General features: G+C 40.6%; 3 protein-coding genes across 3 annotated transcripts; 2 read left to right on the top strand and 1 right to left on the bottom strand.

Moving 5' to 3' along the window:
- The first annotated feature begins 59 nt into the window (after positions 1-59).
- LOC142379836 (uncharacterized) lies at positions 60-4,242 on the top strand. The gene is made up of 3 exons (XM_075465155.1): positions 60-182; positions 3,308-3,568; positions 3,693-4,242. Exons 1-3 carry the CDS (start codon positions 147-149, stop codon positions 4,110-4,112), a joined length of 717 nt encoding a protein of 238 aa, XP_075321270.1. The 5' UTR covers positions 60-146; the 3' UTR covers positions 4,113-4,242.
- Positions 4,243-5,145: 903 nt separating this feature from the next.
- On the bottom strand, positions 5,146-8,399 carry dscc1 (DNA replication and sister chromatid cohesion 1). The gene is made up of 9 exons (XM_075466618.1): positions 8,103-8,399; positions 7,189-7,357; positions 6,941-7,075; positions 6,634-6,724; positions 6,385-6,523; positions 6,125-6,177; positions 5,874-6,028; positions 5,521-5,669; positions 5,146-5,424 (listed from the first exon to the last, which is right to left on the bottom strand). The coding sequence occupies exons 1-9, from the start codon at positions 8,270-8,272 to the stop codon at positions 5,313-5,315; spliced, it is 1,173 nt and encodes a 390-aa protein (XP_075322733.1). The 5' UTR covers positions 8,273-8,399; the 3' UTR covers positions 5,146-5,312.
- A 144-nt stretch (positions 8,400-8,543) lies between these two features.
- mrpl13 (mitochondrial ribosomal protein L13) lies at positions 8,544-21,196 on the top strand. Its single transcript, XM_075465159.1, has 7 exons — positions 8,544-8,724; positions 9,385-9,508; positions 10,468-10,561; positions 11,240-11,300; positions 12,986-13,072; positions 17,025-17,146; positions 20,402-21,196. The coding sequence occupies exons 1-7, from the start codon at positions 8,698-8,700 to the stop codon at positions 20,424-20,426; spliced, it is 540 nt and encodes a 179-aa protein (XP_075321274.1). The 5' UTR covers positions 8,544-8,697; the 3' UTR covers positions 20,427-21,196.
- Positions 21,197-21,442: the final 246 nt, after the last annotated feature.

Below are 21,442 nucleotides of genomic sequence, written 5' to 3' on the forward strand. Positions count from 1 at the left end.
TACATGGTTTAGTATTACGACCTTAAAAAGTACAGTAAATGTCCCGCTCAATAATATTAAACAATCGTTTTTATTCCGCCATTCGGAATAAAAGATAAAATGCCTCGCAAGTGTGCAGTTATTAATTGTTCAAATAGTGGTAAAGGATGGTCCTTCTTTTCATTCCCAAAGGACGAAAAAAGGTAACGTTATTGCTCCTGTATAAATGATCATAGGCTACGTGACTTATTAAAGGGCTGCACCTGGGACTTAAGGTTTTTTAGGACTTCGCTTATGCCATTGCACATATGGAAAAGTGTCTTCTCATTGATTTCTAATCATCCGATGATCTTTAGAGATAGGGTTTGTTGTAAGCCATTGAATTTAATTTGAATTAACCACCTGCCCTATGACACAGTGGGGTTACACATAAGTTACACAAGTTCCTTAAATGAGGAATATAGTCTAGGCGACATCATGAGCTAACACAGATTGAGAGTCACATTTAAACTGCAACGAGGCAAGTTTATTCACAGATTCAACAATAAGAACTAACTAACATTAAGAACTAACAAAAAGAACATTAAGAACTAGCAAAAAGAACATGAATTAGCAATAAGAACCAACAAAAAGAACATTAAGAACTAGCAATAAGAACCAACAAAAAGAACATTAAGAACTAGCAATAAGAACCAACAAAAAGAACATTAAGAACCAGCAATGAGAACCAACAAAAAGAACATTAAGAACTAGCAATAACAACCAACAAAAAGAACATTAAGAACTAGCAATAACAACCAACAAAAAGAACATTAAGAACTAGCAATAACAACCAACAAAAAGAACATTAAGAACTAGCAATAAGAACCAACAAAAAGAACATTAAGAACTAGCAATAAGAACCAACAAAAAGAACATTAAGAACTAGCAATAAGAACCAACAAAAAGAACATTAAGAACCAGCAATGAGAACCAACAAAAAGAACATTAAGAACTAGCAATAACAACCAACAAAAAGAACATTAAGAACTAGCAATAACAACCAACAAAAAGAACATTAAGAACTAGCAATAAGAACCAACAAAAAGAACATTAAGAACTAGCAATAACAACCAACAAAAAGAACATTAAGAACTAGCAATAACAACCAACAAAAAGAACATTAAGAACTAGCAATAAGAACCAACAAAAAGAACATTAAGAACTAGCAATAAGAACCAACAAAAAGAACATTAAGAACCAGCAATGAGAACCAACAAAAAGAACATTAAGAACCAGCAATGAGAACCAACAAAAAGAACATTAAGAACTAGCAATAACAACCAACAAAAAGAACATTAAGAACTAGCAATAAGAACCAACAAAAAGAACATTAAGAACTAGCAATAAGAACCAACAAAAAGAACATTAAGAACTAGCAATAAGAACCAACAAAAAGAACATTAAGAACCAGCAATGAGAACCAACAAAAAGAACATTAAGAACTAGCAATAACAACCAACAAAAAGAACATTAAGAACTAGCAATAACAACCAACAAAAAGAACATTAAGAACTAGCAATAACAACCAACAAAAAGAACATTAAGAACTAGCAATAACAACCAACAAAAAGAACATTAAGAACTAGCAATAACAACCAACAAAAAGAACATTAAGAACTAGCAATAAGAACCAACAAAAAGAACATTAAGAACCAGCAATGAGAACCAACAAAAAGAACATTAAGAACTAGCAATAACAACCAACAAAAAGAACATTAAGAACTAGCAATAACAACCAACAAAAAGAACATTAAGAACTAGCAATAACAACCAACAAAAAGAACATTAAGAACTAGCAATAACAACCAACAAAAAGAACATTAAGAACTAGCAATAACAACCAACAAAAAGAACATTAAGAACCAGCAATAAGAACCAACAAAAAGAACATTAAGAACCAGCAATGAGAACCAACAAAAAGAACATTAAGAACTAGCAATAACAACCAACAAAAAGAACATTAAGAACTAGCAATAACAACCAACAAAAAGAACATTAAGAACTAGCAATAACAACCAACAAAAAGAACATTAAGAACTAGCAATAACAACCAACAAAAAGAACATTAAGAACTAGCAATAACAACCAACAAAAAGAACATTAAGAACTAGCAATAACAACCAACAAAAAGAACATTAAGAACTAGCAATAAGAACCAACAAAAAGAACATTAAGAACTAGCAATAAGAACCAACAAAAAGAACATTAAGAACCAGCAATGAGAACCAACAAAAAGAACATTAAGAACTAGCAATAACAACCAACAAAAAGAACATTAAGAACTAGCAATAACAACCAACAAAAAGAACATTAAGAACTAGCAATAACAACCAACAAAAAGAACATTAAGAACTAGCAATAACAACCAACAAAAAGAACATTAAGAACTAGCAATAACAACCAACAAAAAGAACATTAAGAACTAGCAATAACAACCAACAAAAAGAACATTAAGAACTAGCAATAAGAACCAACAAAAAGAACATTAAGAACTAGCAATAAGAACCAACAAAAAGAACATTAAGAACTAGCAATAAGAACCAACAAAAAGAACATTAAGAACTAGCAATAAGAACCAACAAAAAGAACATTAAGAACCAGCAATGAGAACCAACAAAAAGAACATTAAGAACTAGCAATAAGAACCAACAAAAAGAACATTAAGAACTAGCAATAACAACCAACAAAAAGAACATTAAGAACTAGCAATAACAACCAACAAAAAGAACAATAACCAATAGTAAAGAAAAAATATAAGATGGGTTACTAAATAAAGACCAACTCCAAATAAAGAATTGAGCAGTGGGGGGGGGGGACATAAGTGGAGGACAGAACAATAACCAATAGCAAAATAAGGGGTTGGAGGCAGGAGATGAAGGCTTATCACAGCATCAAGGTCCAGCTGTAGAGATCAAGAAAGGAAGAGGCGTTAGGGGAAATTCTCCCGGAGATTGACTCATGTAAATAGTTTATGTAAGTTCTAATACAAAGATGGTTCAACAATCAAAAAGGACAAAAATGTTGGTGAAGAACCAACAAGTGGAAAATTATGATTCTAATGCAGGTTTCAATTTGAGGAGACGGAAATGGCTCATTAATACGAGACGGAATGACCTGCGGTTGACAATGTCACATGAGGAGTTAATGCAGGGGGGGTACGTGGTATGTCAATTGCATTTTGAGGAATGCTACCTGGAAAAAGTGAGTCGTGCATTTGGAATGAAATTACCATTTCAATTAAATAAATGCAATTACTGATGCATGCGTGTGTGTGTGCTTCAAACAGCGCAATGGAAGGGCGGCACTCACCAGTAATGCCGTCCCTACATTGGTGGATTGCGCCAACCCGCCACCACTTGCCTGCCCACCAAGAAAAAGGCAGAAAAAAAGTGAAGGTAACAATGACAAACTGAGGCCAAGACCAACGCTCCTGGCCACAGTGTCTGATGACACCATCCCCTCCACAACAGCCCCGCCGACCTCACTGGCCCCAGGAGAGGTAGAGGCTGGGGAACAGATGGTGGTGTCGGACATTGTGGAAGACAAGGTCATCTCCACAACACAAAACATTGCATTGACACACCTTTACAGTCATGAATCACATTAAACAAACATTCCACATATGATCATGCTCATATTTGATGTAACACTGTATTTCCCTTACTTTATAGACTGTTGGTGATTGCCTCCAAGAGGAGGGCCTGCACTATGTGGCTGGCTGGGTCATCCGGGTCCTCCAGCAGGAGGAAGTAGTCCAGGCCTGTCCCCAATGTGAGGTGGTGCTGATGGGTGCCAGAGACCAGGACCACAACTATGCTGCAGCAAGCACCAACCACCCCTTCCTGGAGGCCAAAAAATTTACGTCAACGGCAAACTTGATGAAGCCGTCTGATAATTTTTTCGCAGCCATCCAGCTGTTGGAGGGGGAGTTTGTGAGGCTCATCAACGATTTCTGGCCACACAAGGGAATCACGAAAAAATTAGAGAGCGCTCTCTTCAAGCTGGGGGCATTTAACAGCCTGTTTAGGGCTCACCAAGAGCATGCCAGCCTGTTAGAGGCAATTGCAATAAAAAAAAATTGTTATGTGTAGGCTTGGGGCAGAAATACGTGAGAGGAACAGGAGGCTGCTCAAACCTCAAGGCGCCTTAGCAGCTCAAAGAAAGCTGTCCTCCTTCACGGCCTGAATTCTGCAGCTTGACTGTAAATTGCAGTGGCAGTAGGGGGGGGTTAGTAGATAGATTAGGGGGTTAGTTAGGTTTGTTAGATTAGGTTGGTAAAATAGGTTATTTTAGGACATTAATAAATATATGTTTCACAACAAGGGCCTACTTTTGGAATCTTTACTTAAGTTTGTGTTATTATCTTTCATACTACATGCAACAAGTGTTACTTATTTAGTCAATTTATTCATTAGTCCTTTGTTTTATTAAGAAAATCAAACTCACTGAACGTGTCCATGCATTCAAACTGAGCTCTGTTGGTATAAACTTTCCATTAGACATTCTCTGCAGTGACTCAGAACTTGCCGTAAAGCAGAACGTACGCAATCTGTGACGTCATCACCATTTTTGAACGGCTTTTTAGAACAGATAAGTGAACTTCAAAAATGCAATATTCAGCCGAGTGTATTTTTTTTTAGTTCCCCCTTTTGAATGCAACTTTCAAATTACTTGACAAAAAATTATATCCTGAGAAAAGTGGATTTTTAGGGTGCAACCCCCATAGACCCCCATTCATTCTGGACTCGCCCGCGAGCGCCCTCACATGGACAGAGACACCAGTTCAGAAACCGGAAGTTACCGAGAGTGGCAGTTCTCTTCCATTAGACATTCTCTGGTGCAGAGGCAACTTAACAGACAACCGTTTATCCCGCCCACACTGCTATCCAGCTTCACTAGACCCCTGTACAGCTTTTTGCTGTACGGGTCTGGCTTGCTAGGCTACTGAAGATGTTAATAATTTGTCAAACTTAAGTAGATACAAGTCAATAGAAGACAGAGAAATCCAACAATGTGGTAATATTTCAATAACTTATTTTTTATGTGAATAATTTGTTAAAACGGACAAAATTAAATGAGAGCCCCAAATTGACCTTTAAGTGAGCCAAAAACCTTTGATCACTTGTATATTTTTATTCATTTTCCACACACTGTACAAGTTTACCACAGAAAGATGGGTGACTCGTGTCCTCAATGCTAATATTTCAACAAACCAATTTGGATTTGCTGAAATAGTCACATTGGAAATAAACGTAACAAAAAGAGAACCAGCTGCTTGACAGCTGACGTGTTCATGTGGCCACAGGTCGTCTGGAGTTGAAGACTTTATGCCCGTTTTGCATCGACGATCGAGCGTATTTGGTCAGCAGGGCCCCGGTGGTCTGTTTCTCTCCACACAGGTCACTGGAGAAGAAGAAGAGAAAGGAACCAGATTAGAAATCAGGTAGCCCACCTGTTGATATCTTTCTTCATTATATTTCCTAAACAGAAAATACTCACTGTATGTATGGTGTGATGTCCTCTTCTGTCCATTTCTCTCTGAGTGTGAAGAGGTGGTTGAAGCGCTCCGCTGTGTCCTCTGGGAGATCCTCCACTTGGAGCAGACTGATAGTTTCTGGGCGGGAGGTGCGGTCCACCAGTGCGACTCCCTGAAAGAATTACAAAGCCACCAGGAAACTAAAACATGGCAACTAATAACTCAACTACAAGGACATGCAGGCTGACTTGAGACAAGGATAAACACTTTTAAAAGGGAGTTAAATGTGTGCATCTTTAGTTAAAAAATTCTATTCATTCTGAATCTTCATCATATCTCTTGCCCCCAGAATTCTGTATAAAATGAAGACAATCACCTTCAACTGCTCCAGGCTGGTACTCATGCCCTCTGGGACGCTCTGCTGCCAGACCTCCTGAAACTCCCTCAGGTTGAACTTGACAGCATTATGCAGCAGCATTAGTGCCGTGCCCCGACACACTCTGTCCTCATATAATGCATAATACACCTCGTCTGTGCAGAGGAAGGAGGATACATATATTGAGTGAGATTTTACCACCAGTTTACCAATGAAATATCATTGCATCTTCGCAGACTGTTTTCTTTCACCGTTTTCAGAGTAGCGTTTCCCGTAGCAGTTCAAACAGTGCTCGATCATCTCCCTGCGAATGAGCAAGAGAAAAGAGTCTTTACTCATTTTCAAAAAGAATAACCAGCCTTAAAGCAGATGCTCTGGCAGTCACTGACACCTCTTTGGTTATGTGATCTAGAGCTTTCTTTCCCAAATCTTAACTTACCTTAAAACACCTCCGCTTCAGAGAGGTGTTTCCGCCCTAACCTGAGCAGAAGGATCTCACTTATTAACTTACCTGGGTTCCAGTGGGGCCAGCTCCTGCAGACTGGTTTGAAGGGGGACCTTGTTGAGGGACCACGACTCAGAATCCACCAGCTGGGTCACATGACCGAGCAGCTTCATCTCATAGTCAAAGTCCAGCACACGCCAGTAGCCTGGAAGAAAAACAGAAAGACGCCCTCTAAACATCGGCTTGGTATCTCAGAGTAAAATAAACTTCATCACGTGCACATGCCAATGCAGGAATAATAACGAAAACATTTACCGTCTATCTGACAGGCATGGATGGTCTCCAGGTGGGACTTTATCTCTTCTTCACTGGCCTGAATCCTTTCCAACAGATCCTGCAGTGTGTACTGCCAACAGAGCCAACGGATTACTAACCGATACTATAGCCTCGCAGATATATCCTTTGTAGTAAACATGTTTTAACATGCAAAGTTAATCTAAGCAAAGTCATTTTAAATGATACAAGACAAGACAAGAAATAGAAGGTTATCCCCAGAGTAAAGGTTTAAATCGAACTGCTCACAGTGGGATACACCTAGGATTACACAGTGAGATGTATTCACCCTGTTCTCGGTATTTTCCTCTTGCCCTGCTAAAGCAGGTCCTTCATAAGGATTCTCCATTAAAAGCTTCTTCAGCTTCTTCAGCCTTGGGCGCTGTTTCCTCAGCTCCCAGTAGCTGTTACAGAATCCCCAGATCTACAACAGAGGCAGGACATCAAACATCAGCTGTAATCATTTGTTCCATAGTGTGTGTATGTGGAACCAGCTCATCAGTCACAAGAAGACACCTGTGTGTTTGATTTTCAGACCTGAGCGTGAACTACATGAGAGCTGTCCTGGCTGCTGCTTAGTTGGTCTGGTGTTCTGCATTCTGGTAGAAACAGCAGAAGGTTGGAGGTGTCGGCTATTTTCAGATCATAGGTCTTGTCTCTACTACAAAGTACTGCACGCTCATCTTTATCCCCTCGAATGATGAGGCTGGTGACAAGGAAAAATAAGGCAAGGCAAGTTTATTTGTAGAGCACAAATCGTACACAAGGCAATTCAAAGTGCATTACAGCAACTTAAAATCACAAGAAGGCAAATAAAATCATTCCATAAAACATTAAAAAAAAAATCATTAATTAATTAAATTAAGAGTGAAGAATGCAGATAAAATACTTTCAGGTGTCATATGCACAGCTAAACAGAACTGTTTTCAGCCTGGATTTAAACATTGTCAGAGTTGAGGCCTGTCTCACATCTTTTGGAAGACTGTACCAGATTTTTAACAAGTACAAGTGATAGTTTACCACTCACATGAACATCCATCCTGCTGCTCAGGTGTTACGTGTTGTTGAGCTGCTTTCAGCTTTAATCATCATCACCTTAAACATTTCCAGAATTAGAAAAAAATTATAGATATTTTTGGGTACTAGGCTTAAATTAGCCTGCTGAAATGATGAGTTGATTAGTCTTCATCGTCGGATAAAGTGGCAACAACTTTGAAAGTTTATTTAGGCACTTAAAATGCAGAATATCCACTCGTTAGACCTATTGAAATTAGGGAAATTTGAATAGCATTAAGATTTCAGCATTCTGAAGATGCTATATTCCGAAATCAGTGTTGACACTAAACATAAAATCACAAAAAAACAACAATCAGATCTTATGAGGAGAACAGAACAACACAGAACATACATGTCCCGTAAGGCGTTTTTAATTCACATTATCAACACTTTACCTTTGGCCAGTTTCGATGTGTTTGCACAGCGTGTCGTCCAGCTCCATCAGGCAGTAGTCTGCAGAAGAAACGTTTTCCCCGAATGACAGACAGTGGACTGTTGTGAGTAAATCTTCCTCTTTCAGCTTGGCAATCTGGAGCGTGGCCTGCACCTCCTCTAACGTTCTCATCTTCGCTTAATAGTTTGGAGAACAAAAGGCCAAACTCCCACAGACGAGACCCCTTCTACCGAACAACAAATCGACAGTAATGTTACTTTGTCAATTACTATTAACTGTCAAATTTCCCCGCTCTCTCTGTCGCGGAACGGAAGTGAGATCACTACGTTTCGATGCGACGTATAAATTACTCCCGAAAACAAAACAGAAAGCCAAATAATTATACGATTTGTTAAAAGGTTGTCTTTCAAATGTACTATGTACAAACACGGTGGAATAATAACTTTGCACCACGTCAGTCGAATGAAGATTAGCCTGGAGACACTCCAGGAACAGTGAAGTTTCAGATCGTGTTTCAGCCGAACAAAATTACCAAACGGACTGCATCTCACGTTGGGGGTCAAATGTTATGAGGATGTGCACGTAGCGTCGTCAAAATGTCAAGTTTCTCCAGATCTGCTCAGGTAATTGTTGTACTTTTTTTTGCCGAACTTTTGTTTTTAACGCGCAGTTTGGACGTATGTACGTGTGAAGTGGCTAATGTGTTCTAGTAGAATAACGGTTAGCTAACGAACTAGCACCGCTCCGCCAGTCGTTAGGAGAACACCCGAGATTCGAGTGTGTTGTAAACTGTTAACAACAACAATATACGGTGTGCCAGACTTTATCATTCTAAAACCGGTACCAATACAAGTTATACGTTGACTTCTCTGTACTGTCATACCTGCCAGGTGAATTCAACCTGAAGAAATGTTTTGTGGATATTTTGGAGCCAAATATTTACTACAGATGTTTTTTTGTTTGTTTTTTTAAAGATGGAAATACACGATTTATTGGAGTTGATTAAATCTCTCTAGTAGTTGCCTCCAGTCGTCATTTTTCCTTGTTGCTATATTTGAAAGCAAGTCAGCATGCATTATGTCAGCACCTTGGCCAACTAAACCAGCCAGCTTTTAACGTTATTACCTATACCTGTATTTTCCTACAACTACGTGTGGAAACTACACGTCTCCCACGAAAATATATCAGTCATATAAAGTACTGCCTCTCATTTGTCCTTTACAGTCTGATGGTCAATGGCTTGTTGCATTATTAAGTCTACTCTTTTCTTTTTCTTCCCTCAGCAATGGGCGACTTTCGCCCGTTCCTGGCTCCTCATTGATGCCAGGATGCAGCCGCCTGGCAAGATCGCAACTATGTGTTCTGTTAGATTACAGGGGAAACACAAGCCTATCTACCATGCATTGAGTGAGTAAGGGCTCCATCTGGATCACAGGAAGCTCATATAAACCACAACTGTAACTGTGACGCTTTTCTGACTTAACAACATCTTACACTACATAAAACCCGCGGTTTAGTGAACACAACCATCCTTTGATATATGCTTGTTTTTGTATGAAACGGCCACACGGTGACAGCAGAGGATAAGCTTTCTCATTATTGCCCCTTCAAGTTAAACGCTGAGAATCCTAGATGTAGAGTTGAAGATGAATCTTTGTTTCATGTCACTTTTTCTAAAAATTCTCAATCTTAGAAAAATTTTCTCAATCTTTTCAAAAATGTTCATTGTATTTCAATCTGTAGAAACTACCCCGTAAAGATGGTAGCGGCAAATCAAGGTGACAAATCTAGCAGCAGCTTGAACACAAAGTAAATATCTGTTCCTTAAAATGCTAAATATGAGGATGCACGGTTTTATTTTCAGTATCTTAATGGAAACCAAAAATACATATCTCTCATCTCTCATCTCTAACGTAACAGCTCTCAAATCTGGGCAAAAGTGAGAAATTCCAGGAAATTGCTTAGTCAAGGTGGTGAGTCGTCGGCCGGGACCAGGGGTTTTGCGCGGATAGCGTTCCGTCGGGTGGGGGTGGGGTGGGGGTGTACTTGGAATGGGACGGGGGCTGTTAGAGCAATAACGAAGCTGTTTAAGAGCTGTAACACTTTTTTATTTACATTAACAACCATTAGGTGTCGCAATTCAATGTTATCAATGCTGTCTTTTAATGTCTGAGCCTGGCAAAGCATTATTACTTTTTTTTTTTTTTTTTTGGGAACATTGGCAAGTGCGAGTTTGCTAAGGCGGCCGCCTTGACTATAATGCGCTGCGGGAAACACTGAATTCCAATTACTTCCTTTAGAGTAAATTTGATTTTTAAAATGTGAAAACGCTATGTATAAAGCAGAACTCTGCACTGTGCTCACAGGTGACTGTGGAGACCACGTGGTGGTAATAAACTCCAAACACATTGCTTTCTCTGGAAATAAGTGGGAGCAGAAAGTCTACTCGTCACACACGGAGTAAGTGTATGATACTACCTGCAAATTTATGTCTCTATTTTGCTTGCAGTTTGTCTTTCATCTTCAGTGCCTTTGAACCATTGTTCCAAGAAAAACAAACAAAAAAATAGGCTAAATAAATGCATCGTGGACAATGCCCTCCGTGATGTTTGGGACAAAGTCACATTCTTCTTTGAACTCCTGCTCTGCTCCTCAGTGTAAAGTTCTACATGAAACAATTCAGACGTGATTAAACTGCAGATTCCAGACTTTAATTTAAAGTAATTTTCATACATTTCAGTTCCACCGTGTAGAAATTACAACACTTTTTATACACAGTCCCTTCATTTCAGGGAGCCGTGATGTCTGAGACAATTGGCTTCCCAGGTGTTTGATTACAGAGCTGGGCTTATCGCTTCATTAATGGCGGGATAAGATACCTAGACTTGCTTCTTTAACATGATGGAGGACACTGTACAAAATGATTAGCAAAGGTCGATGTTTCTTTAAAATGTACATCTCCAGTAGTGTGGTACTTTAAAGGGGCACGCAGTAAAGTTTGCATTAAGTGATTGGATATTCCTGAGCTGGGCGGAAAGGATTAAAATGCTAATGCATTTCTGTTGTTTAAAAGAAAGCAGTTCTTTAGATCCAATCTTGTTCTCTGTAAGACTGACACGGCTTTGTCTTTTTCCAAAGGTACCCGGGTGGATTTAAACAAGTCACAGCTACGCAGCTTCATCTAAAGGACCCGAAAGCTGTAAGCTGTGTTGCCACACTCTGTTAACCTTTTTGGTGTCAGTAGCGTCGCTGCTCCATAACCTGCGCCACATGTTTTCCTCATTCATTATTTATGATTTAAGACCCCACACACAGAGATTAGTACACATTTAGTGTGTGCCCACCCGCAGAGCAGAGGAGGCGGTTCCTGGTTTGACACTCATCCCTTTCTTCATACGTATTTGAATATTAATGACTCTTGCAGAGAAGTGGGATTAAGTGGCAGTGGATTTGCGCTGCTGAAGGTAGCGTTTGCTGTCAGTTTAAGGATAATTCCTGAGATTTTGGTTCTGTTGCATATTCATGGTTCCACGGTTCGACTCTTTTCTGGTTTAAAAGAAGTGTCGAGCTCAGCATGACATTAAGATTGATAGTTACGCACAGAGCTTGTTGGTATAAACTAACTAAGCCAGCTGGAATTGGAACCCTGTGTTCCACACTACATTTATTTTTTTTTATAAAAGGGAGAGTAAAACCACTCAAGAGCCAGTTGTTAAAGCTCTCTGTTTTTACTTGTATTACTGTCCAGAGACTCAGCACGAACACATCAGTGAACCATGCTTTTGCACCGGAGGACTTTTTCTTCCCCTCATTTTAAACTTGGGAAATGTAGTCAAGCAATCAAATTTTGTATTCTGCACTTTAAACCAATCCCCAGCAAATCGCCTAATTTATCCCTTAAGATTGCCGTTTTATTTTGAAAACTGCGTGTCCGTATGTGTTAGGAACTGTTTTTTAATGAGGGGGATTGAAGCCTACAGACAAGATGAGACAGTCAGGAGCTATTCAGACAAGGACTCGAAAACGAAAAATCAAAAATAACACTGGTTTTATTTGTCAAACTGAAGTAACACGGAGAGTCTTTGTGTTTTTCAGGTTGTTGATTGACGTTTCACTTCGGCAGTGTAGAGCTATGTTTGCTTTTACCACAGATAAAAGGCACCGTACACTTAGATTTCCTTGTTTAACGTTAAATCAGGTTATTGTTGTAAATACATATCAGTGTTTGACTGATCCCAACTAAACAACATGCAAAAATCCTGTTCAGAGATTTCAGAGCACCTCAGGGGCTGCTCCTCTAAACGCTGATCTGCTACACAAAAAAAACAACAACAACAAGCCTGTTCAGAATCATTTAACATTCAGCTGCAACAACACAAGAAGAGCTACCCAGCCAAATTTGGTATTTGTTTTCCCACATGCATCTGGTGTAAGCTAATAACAGGACCGTAAAACTGCGTTTGTAATGTGGGAATCAGGTGAATGAGTTGTTGTGGTCTCCAGTCTGCTGTTGACAGTTCCAGGAGAGACATTTACTCTGCTGTTGGCTCTGCTGCTGAGGCAGGTTTCACGTCAGTCTGCGGACGCGTGTCCTGATGGTGATTTAGTTAAAGGGAAGTTTGGCAGGTTGGTGAGCGAAGGGGGGGGGGGGAGTGGAACTGCACAGAGGGAATGGCTTGTCAGCATGGCCTCTTTTCAACATCTCTCTCTAGTAACTCTGTCCAGGTTGCGTGAGCTGCCTCAAGTCGCAAAACACGGCTGCATTTTAGCGGAAAATGTAAGAAGCACATGGAGTCAGTATGTGAAGGTGGTAATAGACTTTATTTTATAAGAATAAATTAATTGACTGCACGTCGTGCTTTTCATTTTGTCTCTTCTCTCCAGATTGTGAAGTTGGCGGTTTACGGCATGTTGCCTCGAAATCTGCACCGGCGCACAATGATGCAGCGATTACACATTTTTCCTGAAGATGTAAGTTCCGTTTCACCTCATCTCTCTCTACTCTTAACTGAGTGTTTTCAGACTGGAAGAACTTCTTCATAGTTCTTCTAACTATTGGAGGGGCCCCCTTTATTTTATTTTTTTCTGTCCGGGCTCCGGACAACTAGTTTGAGGAAGTCCTTTTGTAGGGTCTTATTTGAGCTCCTGTCTCTCTGTAGGTTTTCTCACCACATGAGGTAAATCTTCTTTTACATAAAGCGCATTTGTACCAAACCAAGCTTTTCGAGGCATCTCCAAGTCCAAGTTTTAAGTACAAGCAAAATGAGGGCACATAATGAGATTGGCTACACTGACTCACATTTCACCACCTTTCATCATTGTGCAGGTTTCCTTAAAAGGAACATATTTTTGGAAAAAAATGTCACTTTTTGAGAGAATATATTTGGTTGTCTGAAGTAACTACCAACTCAAAAACTCACCCCTGGCATTTTGTTTTGGGCCGTATATACCTCTCAGATTTGCAGAGCGAACTGCGGTCACTTTACAATCTTATTGCCGTTCCCTAAAGGGGATAGAGAATCAAAATCGTCTTTTTCACGTTTTTGGTGTTAGTTCTGAGTCTCCCCGCTGTGGAGAGTACACACGAAGTGCCAGCAAGTGTCAGAACCTCTGTTTCAAGTACTCCCCTTTTTTGAATATCCCCCAGAAAAAGTGCCAATCCGTTTTTGTGAAAAAGTGATGTCCCTTTTTCAGCAATCGCCCCCCCCCACACCCAAATCCACAGCCACCCCGTTTCAGACACGCCCCTTCGGCAAGAAACAGGAACTGGTGTGCCTTCCAGCGGACTACGATCGTTACATATTCTTCCCCCGGAAAGCAATGTTCGCGATCAATGGCCTTTATTTATTTTGTACAGCATCCCCTGTACATACAACCGCCGACTTTTCCTTTGCTCTGCGCATTTCACGGAGTACAGTTTCACAAACCTTGCACGATTCCGAGCAGGCTTCAGTCGGAATTTTGCTCAGTAGAGGGTCAGTACCGACAGGGACAGACACAGACTGCAGCGAGGTGTGCGCTCCGCTGAGAAGGTGATCGGCTGCAGCCTCCCATCTATCCATGACCTGCACGTCTCCAGGACTATGGGGCGAGCAGGTCGGATCACAGCTGACCCTTCTCACCCTGCACATGGACTATTTGCACCACTCCCCTCGGACAGGAGGCTTCGGTCCATTCGGACCAGAACCTCCCGTCACAAAAACAGTTTTTTCCCCCTTGCAGTTGGACTTATGAACACTTCATAATCCCCTCATAACCTGCCCCAGTCACTTTACCGTCATTAAAATTGCACTAAAGAAGCTGCACTGTTGTTGCTCTGTATATTGGATACTGTGTATTGTTGTACACACCTTTTACATTTTATATTCATATATTTTTATTCTTTATTTTTTATTATTATATCCTATGTTACATGTTTGCACCTTACGCCGCAGCAAATTCCTAGTTAGTGAACACTGAACACTGTTCACTAACAATGGCAATAAACAAATTCTGATTCTGATGAGCTTTCTTTTCAGTCAGTGTATTACTCTATAGCTCGGTTTTCAGTGAGAGCAAGGGCAGCCAATCAAGCATCGGCAACCGAATAGCGCCAACACCTACCTGCATTTCATAATGAGGTTGCCAGATAAGCTTTGAAACGACGCCAATAAGGGCAAACGACGCATTCGAAACCCAGCATAGTAACAGCTGTTTCAGAGAGCCTTTTAGGGAGGTTCTGAGCCATTACAGACCCAACCAATTTTTTTTGGGCTACATATCACATCACAGAACAAGGATTAATGCCCCATTCAACCATTCTCTATCACCTTTAAAGTTTCACTATTTACCTTTTAGGATGGTAGAAGTGCTGATTTCCCCTTTGTCATTGAATGCACCTTGAGAACATCACCGATGGCTGCTGTCACAAGAACGAAAATAGGTGAAATATTTCCCAAATAAGCAACAGTTTTGAACATTAGCTGCTGAAAACCTAAACATAATACGGAGGTTGAACTGCAGATGGAGGAGCATTTGAGAATTAACTCAAAGTGCTACAGATCTCAAAGAGGCAGACCCTGAGGAAGAGGGGGACAGAGTGGAGTCAAGTGGGTCAAATAAAAGGGCATAATTTCTCCTTTGATGTTACTCTTTCACCTTTGTGGTTCATATGGGCGAATATAAGTTATTTCTTAACACGATTGTCTCCTTCTACCAAGCAGAGTCTACTTAAAGCTAAAGGGTATCTACGTGTAAACTGAAAAGATCCCCCGCCTGTGCAGCCGCCCTCAGCTTTACTATGCTTTGCTTCACTTTGCTCTCATGGCTTTGTTTTATTTTTTTGTTGAAGCTGCTGAGCTAAAAATCCTAAAAGATGTAAGCTACCTGACCGAAAACAGATACCTCCCTCGGGAGGTGGTGTCGACCACAACTGTTTTACAAGTTGATATCGCTTTACTACACAGCTTTAAACCCACAAATTCAAGTCTTTTGTGACCAATAATTTTCCTTTCAGTTTAAAAAAAGGAGCCAAACTTGTTGATTTGAAAGTAAACTCGTGGATTCTGTTACTGGCGCAGTTAAATTTATTTCTTTCTTTCCCTCTGCAGTTCACCACTCAGAGCATTTTAATTGGTTCAGTATTACGTCATAACAACCAGAATCTCCCACCACCGCTTCTGAGATGGATTTAAACATAAGAAAGTGCTTGGCAGGGTGTTAATTCATACAAGTGTTCAAATATTGACTGATGTAATTACCATCACTGTGAGAACACCGTCATTAATTCCAAGCATTTGTCACAGCAGATCAGATCTTTATATTTTGACTGATAACACATGACTTTGCAGTGTTAGAATTTAGAGGAGAGATGGCTTTCACTTTCACTATCCTGATAGGATATTTACCAGCTGAACTAAGTGTGAAGTACGCTTCCTGGATTGATTGGGAATGAGCTTCCTGAGCACGAGAATGTGTTATCTGCAACTGAGAATACTCAGTGTACCGTTGCTTTGAGTACTTTTTGAAAGTTTCCTAGTCTAATCGTCTGAACATTTGACTTCGCCTTTAGGCTACGGCTACACGAAAACGTTTTTCACTGTAAACGATACTTTTTCTTATCGTTTGGCTGTCGCGGCCACACGGAGCCGGCGTTCCCACTACCCCAAAACGATAGTTTTTGAGAACGGGTTCCAGAGTGGGAAGATTTGAAAACGGTGTCGTTTCGTTTCCATTGTTACAGCGAAAACGGATTTGTTTACATCTGCACAGCCACATGGCTAACGCAGTGACGTATACACATATGTCAGTGACCAGAACAAAAAGCGGCTTCCATTCAAAATCCGGAAGAAGAAGACAACACAACAAGGACAGACAGCGATCATCATGGACCCCACAACATTGATAGCAGCACTGCTGCAGACACTGCTAACTACAGCGGCGTTGTTGAAGGAACAACGTGAGCTTCGCGCTGGTAGAAGTAGGGGCGTACACGCATGCGCATTGCTTCTTCTATTGTTCTGGTGTAACCGGTGGGGGTGGCTTACAGCGCACCTAGAGGTGTTTCGTGTGTACTGCATCGTTTTTCATCGTTTTCGTCTGGACCTGAGTCTTTACAGCAGCGTTGCCGTATGGCCGCAATAATTTTCGTACCCGTTTTAAAAAAAACCCTCGTTTCGTTTTCGTGTAGCCGTAGCCTTAAATGAACCTGTTGGCAACTATCCAGCTGCAATGAATAACAATGAGATCCTTAACACTGGAAAGTGACAGACCCTGACACTTTCCAGCCTCTGAGGAGAATATCTGAATGAAATGAGGTTTCTTTATATATGTTCAATATATTTGCCTTTTTATTTGCGTGTCCTCCTCATCCTGTTTCCTTTCTTTGGAGCTCTGTGTTCTGCCTAAAATTTCTTCAATGTCTCGTACATCCACCCCCTAATAGGAACTGCCAGATGACATTCGAGCCAACCTGACAGAGGAACTTCCTCAGCCCAGAAAGATCCCCAGAAAACTCAGCGAATACAGCCAGGAGGAGATCGATGCCTTCCCCAGGCTGTGGACTCCGTATGTACACACGCAGGCTATCTTTTTGTGTTTAAATACAAAAATCCCCCCACCCCCCATCTTTGAGGAACTTTGTAACAAATAATGAAACACACTTGAAGATCTTTGTGTCTTGTATTGATGAGCCAGACGAACGTGTGCTCTGTTTTTCAGTAGGTGTAGCATAGGTCGACATGTTGCGATTCTTTGGATCGTAGATGTTGATCACGTGGTTCTGTGTACTGAAACACACCATCAAGTCAAAGTTTTGGATTGTGCACTGTTATGAAAACCTATTTAGAAATCATTAGCAGCGATTTAATTCAAGCTGTAGACTTTCACAGCTGAGCCGCATTAGGTGGTGTGTCTCTGTTCATGAGCCAGTGCAGTAAAATGAGTGTGGATGGATGATTTGGACTGGCTCATTGCCTCATTCTGCGAGAGCTTGTTAGCAGATGACAGTTCAGGCCGTCTTACAGATGCAGCTCCGTATTGTTTTGTCTTACTAAGCAACAGATGCCTAAATGAATTCATATCAGAAAGCAGGCCAACCCCCCGCCCCCACTTTCCCCTCATGTTGAGAATATTGTGATGCAATGTTTTTACTGTAACCACAGACACATGTGAGAGTAGAGTGAATGATTGCCAGCCCTTGTTCACATAAACGCGGGCATTTGACAGACGGGCAAACAGATCAACACAAGTCCCACAGCGACAGCTAACTGTGCACAGAGTGCAGGTGGTACCCATTTATTTTCCAAAGCTCCGTTATTGTACACAATCTCTGACAGCTTTAACAGGTCATCTCTTTCCAGATGTCTCAATGTTCAGACGAAGCAGCTCACGCAGAGACAACAGAGCAAGTTTCTTGTTATTTTACAGCAAAGACCTCTTTGTTTTCAGAAATGTTCCACCAAATCCAGGTCAGATTCGGTCTCATCCAATGTCATGATGGCACACAAAGGACAAACAGGCGCACAGTCTGACGTGGAAAGCCAAAAAAAAAAACAGATACCCTCCACACAACAGCAGTGTAACACGAGTCTGTAAATATCCTCACCTTCACAACCAACGTATTAAAAAATGACACGATTACAGAGGCCAGAAACCGTTTGCATGTGGATCATGGGTGCAAAGGTGTAGAAAGCTCAGGGTTTGTATGGGTGGATAGGAGCTGTCACTTTATGCACAGCAAACAAAAACCAGCTGTTGGCTGGATGGCCACTTAGTTCAGGAGTTTGATACATAAATATGAGCTGTAGTCTCTCATCTAACTCGGTTTGAGTGCCATTTGAGCTGTACAGACAAACCGTGATGTAAAGGAAGGCCACTGCACATGGTGACACTGAACCAGAAAGCAGAAATCATCAAATGCCACAAAAGACACATGGGAGAGTCAACTCCGTCCTTTTCTCTTACTGGATTTACAAGGTCTCTCTGCAGAGCGAGCGCGCCATAGAGAAAGCATCTGTTACTGGTTATAATCATATTCATGGTTTTTCTGACTCACGTATTTTCAGGTTGGAGATTAGACTGACACTGTGACCCGCAGTTTGCTGGCAGGATAATGTCATGCTGCTGCATTTCTAAGCTCTCACCTGCAGTAAACCTCATTCTTACGGGTTAGCAGAGAGCATTCTCTCTTCAGCTGCTCAGCAGCAGCCTTTGCATCCATTGATCCACCAACACATCCATTTATTTGTCCATCGTCCAGGTGCCGGCTCTGGTCAGGGTCACTGCTCTCCACAGGAACAGTTCCCCAGTCAGGCACTAGAATCGAAAGCTTAGATTCTCAAGGTAGTAAACATTTCGCACATGAACTAAACAGCTGCTTGACCTGAGAATTATTATTATTTAATTATTGACTCAGACTTAGATCAGCACGGGTGGCATGAATGCCATTTATAGCATCGTGTTCAATACGGAGAATGCAACTAACCTTTAATTATTTAGACTGCTGTTGCATGTTATATTCCCTCTCAGTCTCATATCGGTCCCTGCATGAGTTATTGTTTTACTTGGATTCACCTGAGTTTTCTGGTGTCTGCCTCTGATTTCACAATACAGTGGAGGTGAATGGAGGCCTTACTGAATATGAGAAATAACTTATTCCGATATCATCAGCAATATGTCCAGAACCTACAGAAACAGCTTTTATTGTTGGATTCTAGTTTTCATTTGAACTTCGAGTTATATGCAAATAAAGAAATGCTCCCAATCATAGTTTTTGGTAAAAATGCTGCTGCTGTTTTTTAAAAAAAAAAAATACATTTCAGTACACTACAAACAATATATCATTTAGTGCTACTCAAGCCTGTCAAACACACCCAACACTTGTTAAGTGCATGATTAGTTATTACAAGATAAAATTTTGGTGGAGTGACACTTGTATATAAAAACTTAAATTTAAACAACACAAGCCATATTTGACCTGAATAACTTAGATTTTATGTGATATAAAATGAAATGAGTCAACATTAAGGTCTCAATGCAATCATTCTGTTACTGCTGTGTGTGCACCTCGTATAGATATGTACAGCATGTCTATCCTGCGTTCAGCATGGCTGTCAGTGTGTGTGCGCTAGGTGATAAATGAGCCTCTCCTCATTGTTTACTGGTTCTGTCTTGTCAGCCAATCAGCTCGTGTGTTGAGCCTGGTTGTTGTGCAGCTGTCAAGGTCAAACTAATCCTGGCTTATTTAAGACGTGCGCCTCAGCCTAGTTAAAATTCACTCTTGCTCTGCCTTACTCATTTTACTGATCAAGTGTGCGTGGGTGTGTGTGTGTCAGGGGGCGCTAAGGTTGAGGTCATCGAGGGCGATTCAATCGTTACCCTTTATTAAACACATAATTAATATTCTCTCAGAAGATCGCTGGAGCAGAGGCGAGGGATGATTATTAGATATGTGCCCCCACCACTCCTTTAAAATACACACAAAGCGCCCAGACAACATAAACATACTGCTGTGGTTGATAGCAGCACCATTATGTTTGATAACACGTTTTTCTGCTTGGTATCATGCTGTATTGGAGCTATGCTACCGATACAGCATGCACTGATAAGATATCTGCTGCGAATGTTAGCTAGAAATGAAAGAGGAGAAACAAAAAGAGGATGCTGCATCTGAACTTGTTTTAAAAAAAAAAGGGGGGGGTCAAAAAAAAAATTAGATGAGCATAGTTTCTTAAATTTAGTCACTTTTTTTTAATCCATGTTTTTCCCTCTAAACTTTTATGCCTCCCAATAACAATGTGTTGTCCTGTGTTTTCTCCACAGGCCTGAAGACTACAAGATGAAATGAAATAAAAGCTGCCCAACGGGACTCAAGCTGAAAATCTTTGTTTTGTTTTAAATACTGTAAGCAATAGTATCCTCAGTTATTCTTATAATACTTACAAATCTTTGGCCAAACAAGCTTAATGAGAATTGGACAAAAACAAATTTTCTCTGATCGCATGAAACAGCTTTTCTGCTCCTTTGGAACTTCAGCCAAGTTTAGTTTTTCCTCCAAAACTGGCATCAAGGCTCGACTGGACTTTGAGCAACAGGTCATAATGTAGATGCCAACAGCATCAACACAAACTCCATCCCTTTCTCTGTGTGCGGTTAAAGACAGAGCCTCTCTGTCGGTTGTCTTGGGCCCGACGCGACCGCGGCAGACCTGAATTATCTAGGAACAGCTTGAGATTTCACCATGTGGCTCAGCTCTGATCAGAGAAAATCAGAGTCGGTGGCTTTTTGTCTGATTAAACGAGCATGAAACGATCAGATCAGGCCCGTGAAAATGACATCTGTTAGAACTGGTCCTGCCTTTTATAGGTTTCGCTGTGGAACCAATTGTGTTACGATGACAACATAAGTGTGCTGCAAATGTTAACTTTAATCAGGACTTGTGTTCCCATTGTGTTTCCATAGATTTGTCAGAATATAAATCAGTTCTGTTTCAGTGAACGTTAAAAATAGGCTGATAAACATTTAATGAACCTGCTCTTGTCAAGACGCATTTTTACATAAAGGTTGTAAAATCTGTTTATTTAACCTTCCTCTAGTAAAGAAATGACCTAAGAACAATGTTTTTGTCTCATTACAGATTTATTGGTCATAAAAGAAAGCAAAACAGAAAAATAAATAAGTTCATTTGGAACAGAAGGGTGTGGTAGCGTGACACATTACTTATAAAAGCTGTTTGCACTCAACAGTTTAAATCTAGACCATGGCCAGCTCACTGCGAATATTCCAGTTTGCCAGAAGGGGAACAGTTTTCACTTCAGTCCTTTTCTCATTGAATGTTTTTTTGATTTTCAGTAGTAACCATCT

Source organism: Odontesthes bonariensis, chromosome 5, assembly GCF_027942865.1.
Source record: "Odontesthes bonariensis isolate fOdoBon6 chromosome 5, fOdoBon6.hap1, whole genome shotgun sequence".
NCBI lineage: Eukaryota > Metazoa > Chordata > Actinopteri > Atheriniformes > Atherinopsidae > Odontesthes > Odontesthes bonariensis.

Coding starts and splice junctions, on each gene's coding strand:
- LOC142379836 (XM_075465155.1), top strand. CDS start 147: ATGGTCCTTCTTTTCATTCCCAAAGGACGAAAAAAG. Junction 183..3,307: donor TTCCCAAAGGACGAAAAAAG/GTAACGTTATTG, acceptor TGCTTCAAACAG/CGCAATGGAAGGGCGGCACT. Junction 3,569..3,692: donor CGGACATTGTGGAAGACAAG/GTCATCTCCACA, acceptor CTTACTTTATAG/ACTGTTGGTGATTGCCTCCA.
- dscc1 (XM_075466618.1), bottom strand. CDS start 8,272: ATGAGAACGTTAGAGGAGGTGCAGGCCACGCTCCAGATTGCCAAGCTG. Junction 7,358..8,102: donor CACATCGAAACTGGCCAAAG/GTAAAGTGTTGA, acceptor CCTTGTCACCAG/CCTCATCATTCGAGGGGATA. Junction 6,725..6,940: donor AGGAAAATACCGAGAACAGG/GTGAATACATCT, acceptor CTCTGTTGGCAG/TACACACTGCAGGATCTGTT.
- mrpl13 (XM_075465159.1), top strand. CDS start 8,698: ATGTCAAGTTTCTCCAGATCTGCTCAG. Junction 10,562..11,239: donor GTCTACTCGTCACACACGGA/GTAAGTGTATGA, acceptor CTTTTTCCAAAG/GTACCCGGGTGGATTTAAAC. Junction 17,147..20,401: donor TTCCCCAGGCTGTGGACTCC/GTATGTACACAC, acceptor TTTTCTCCACAG/GCCTGAAGACTACAAGATGA.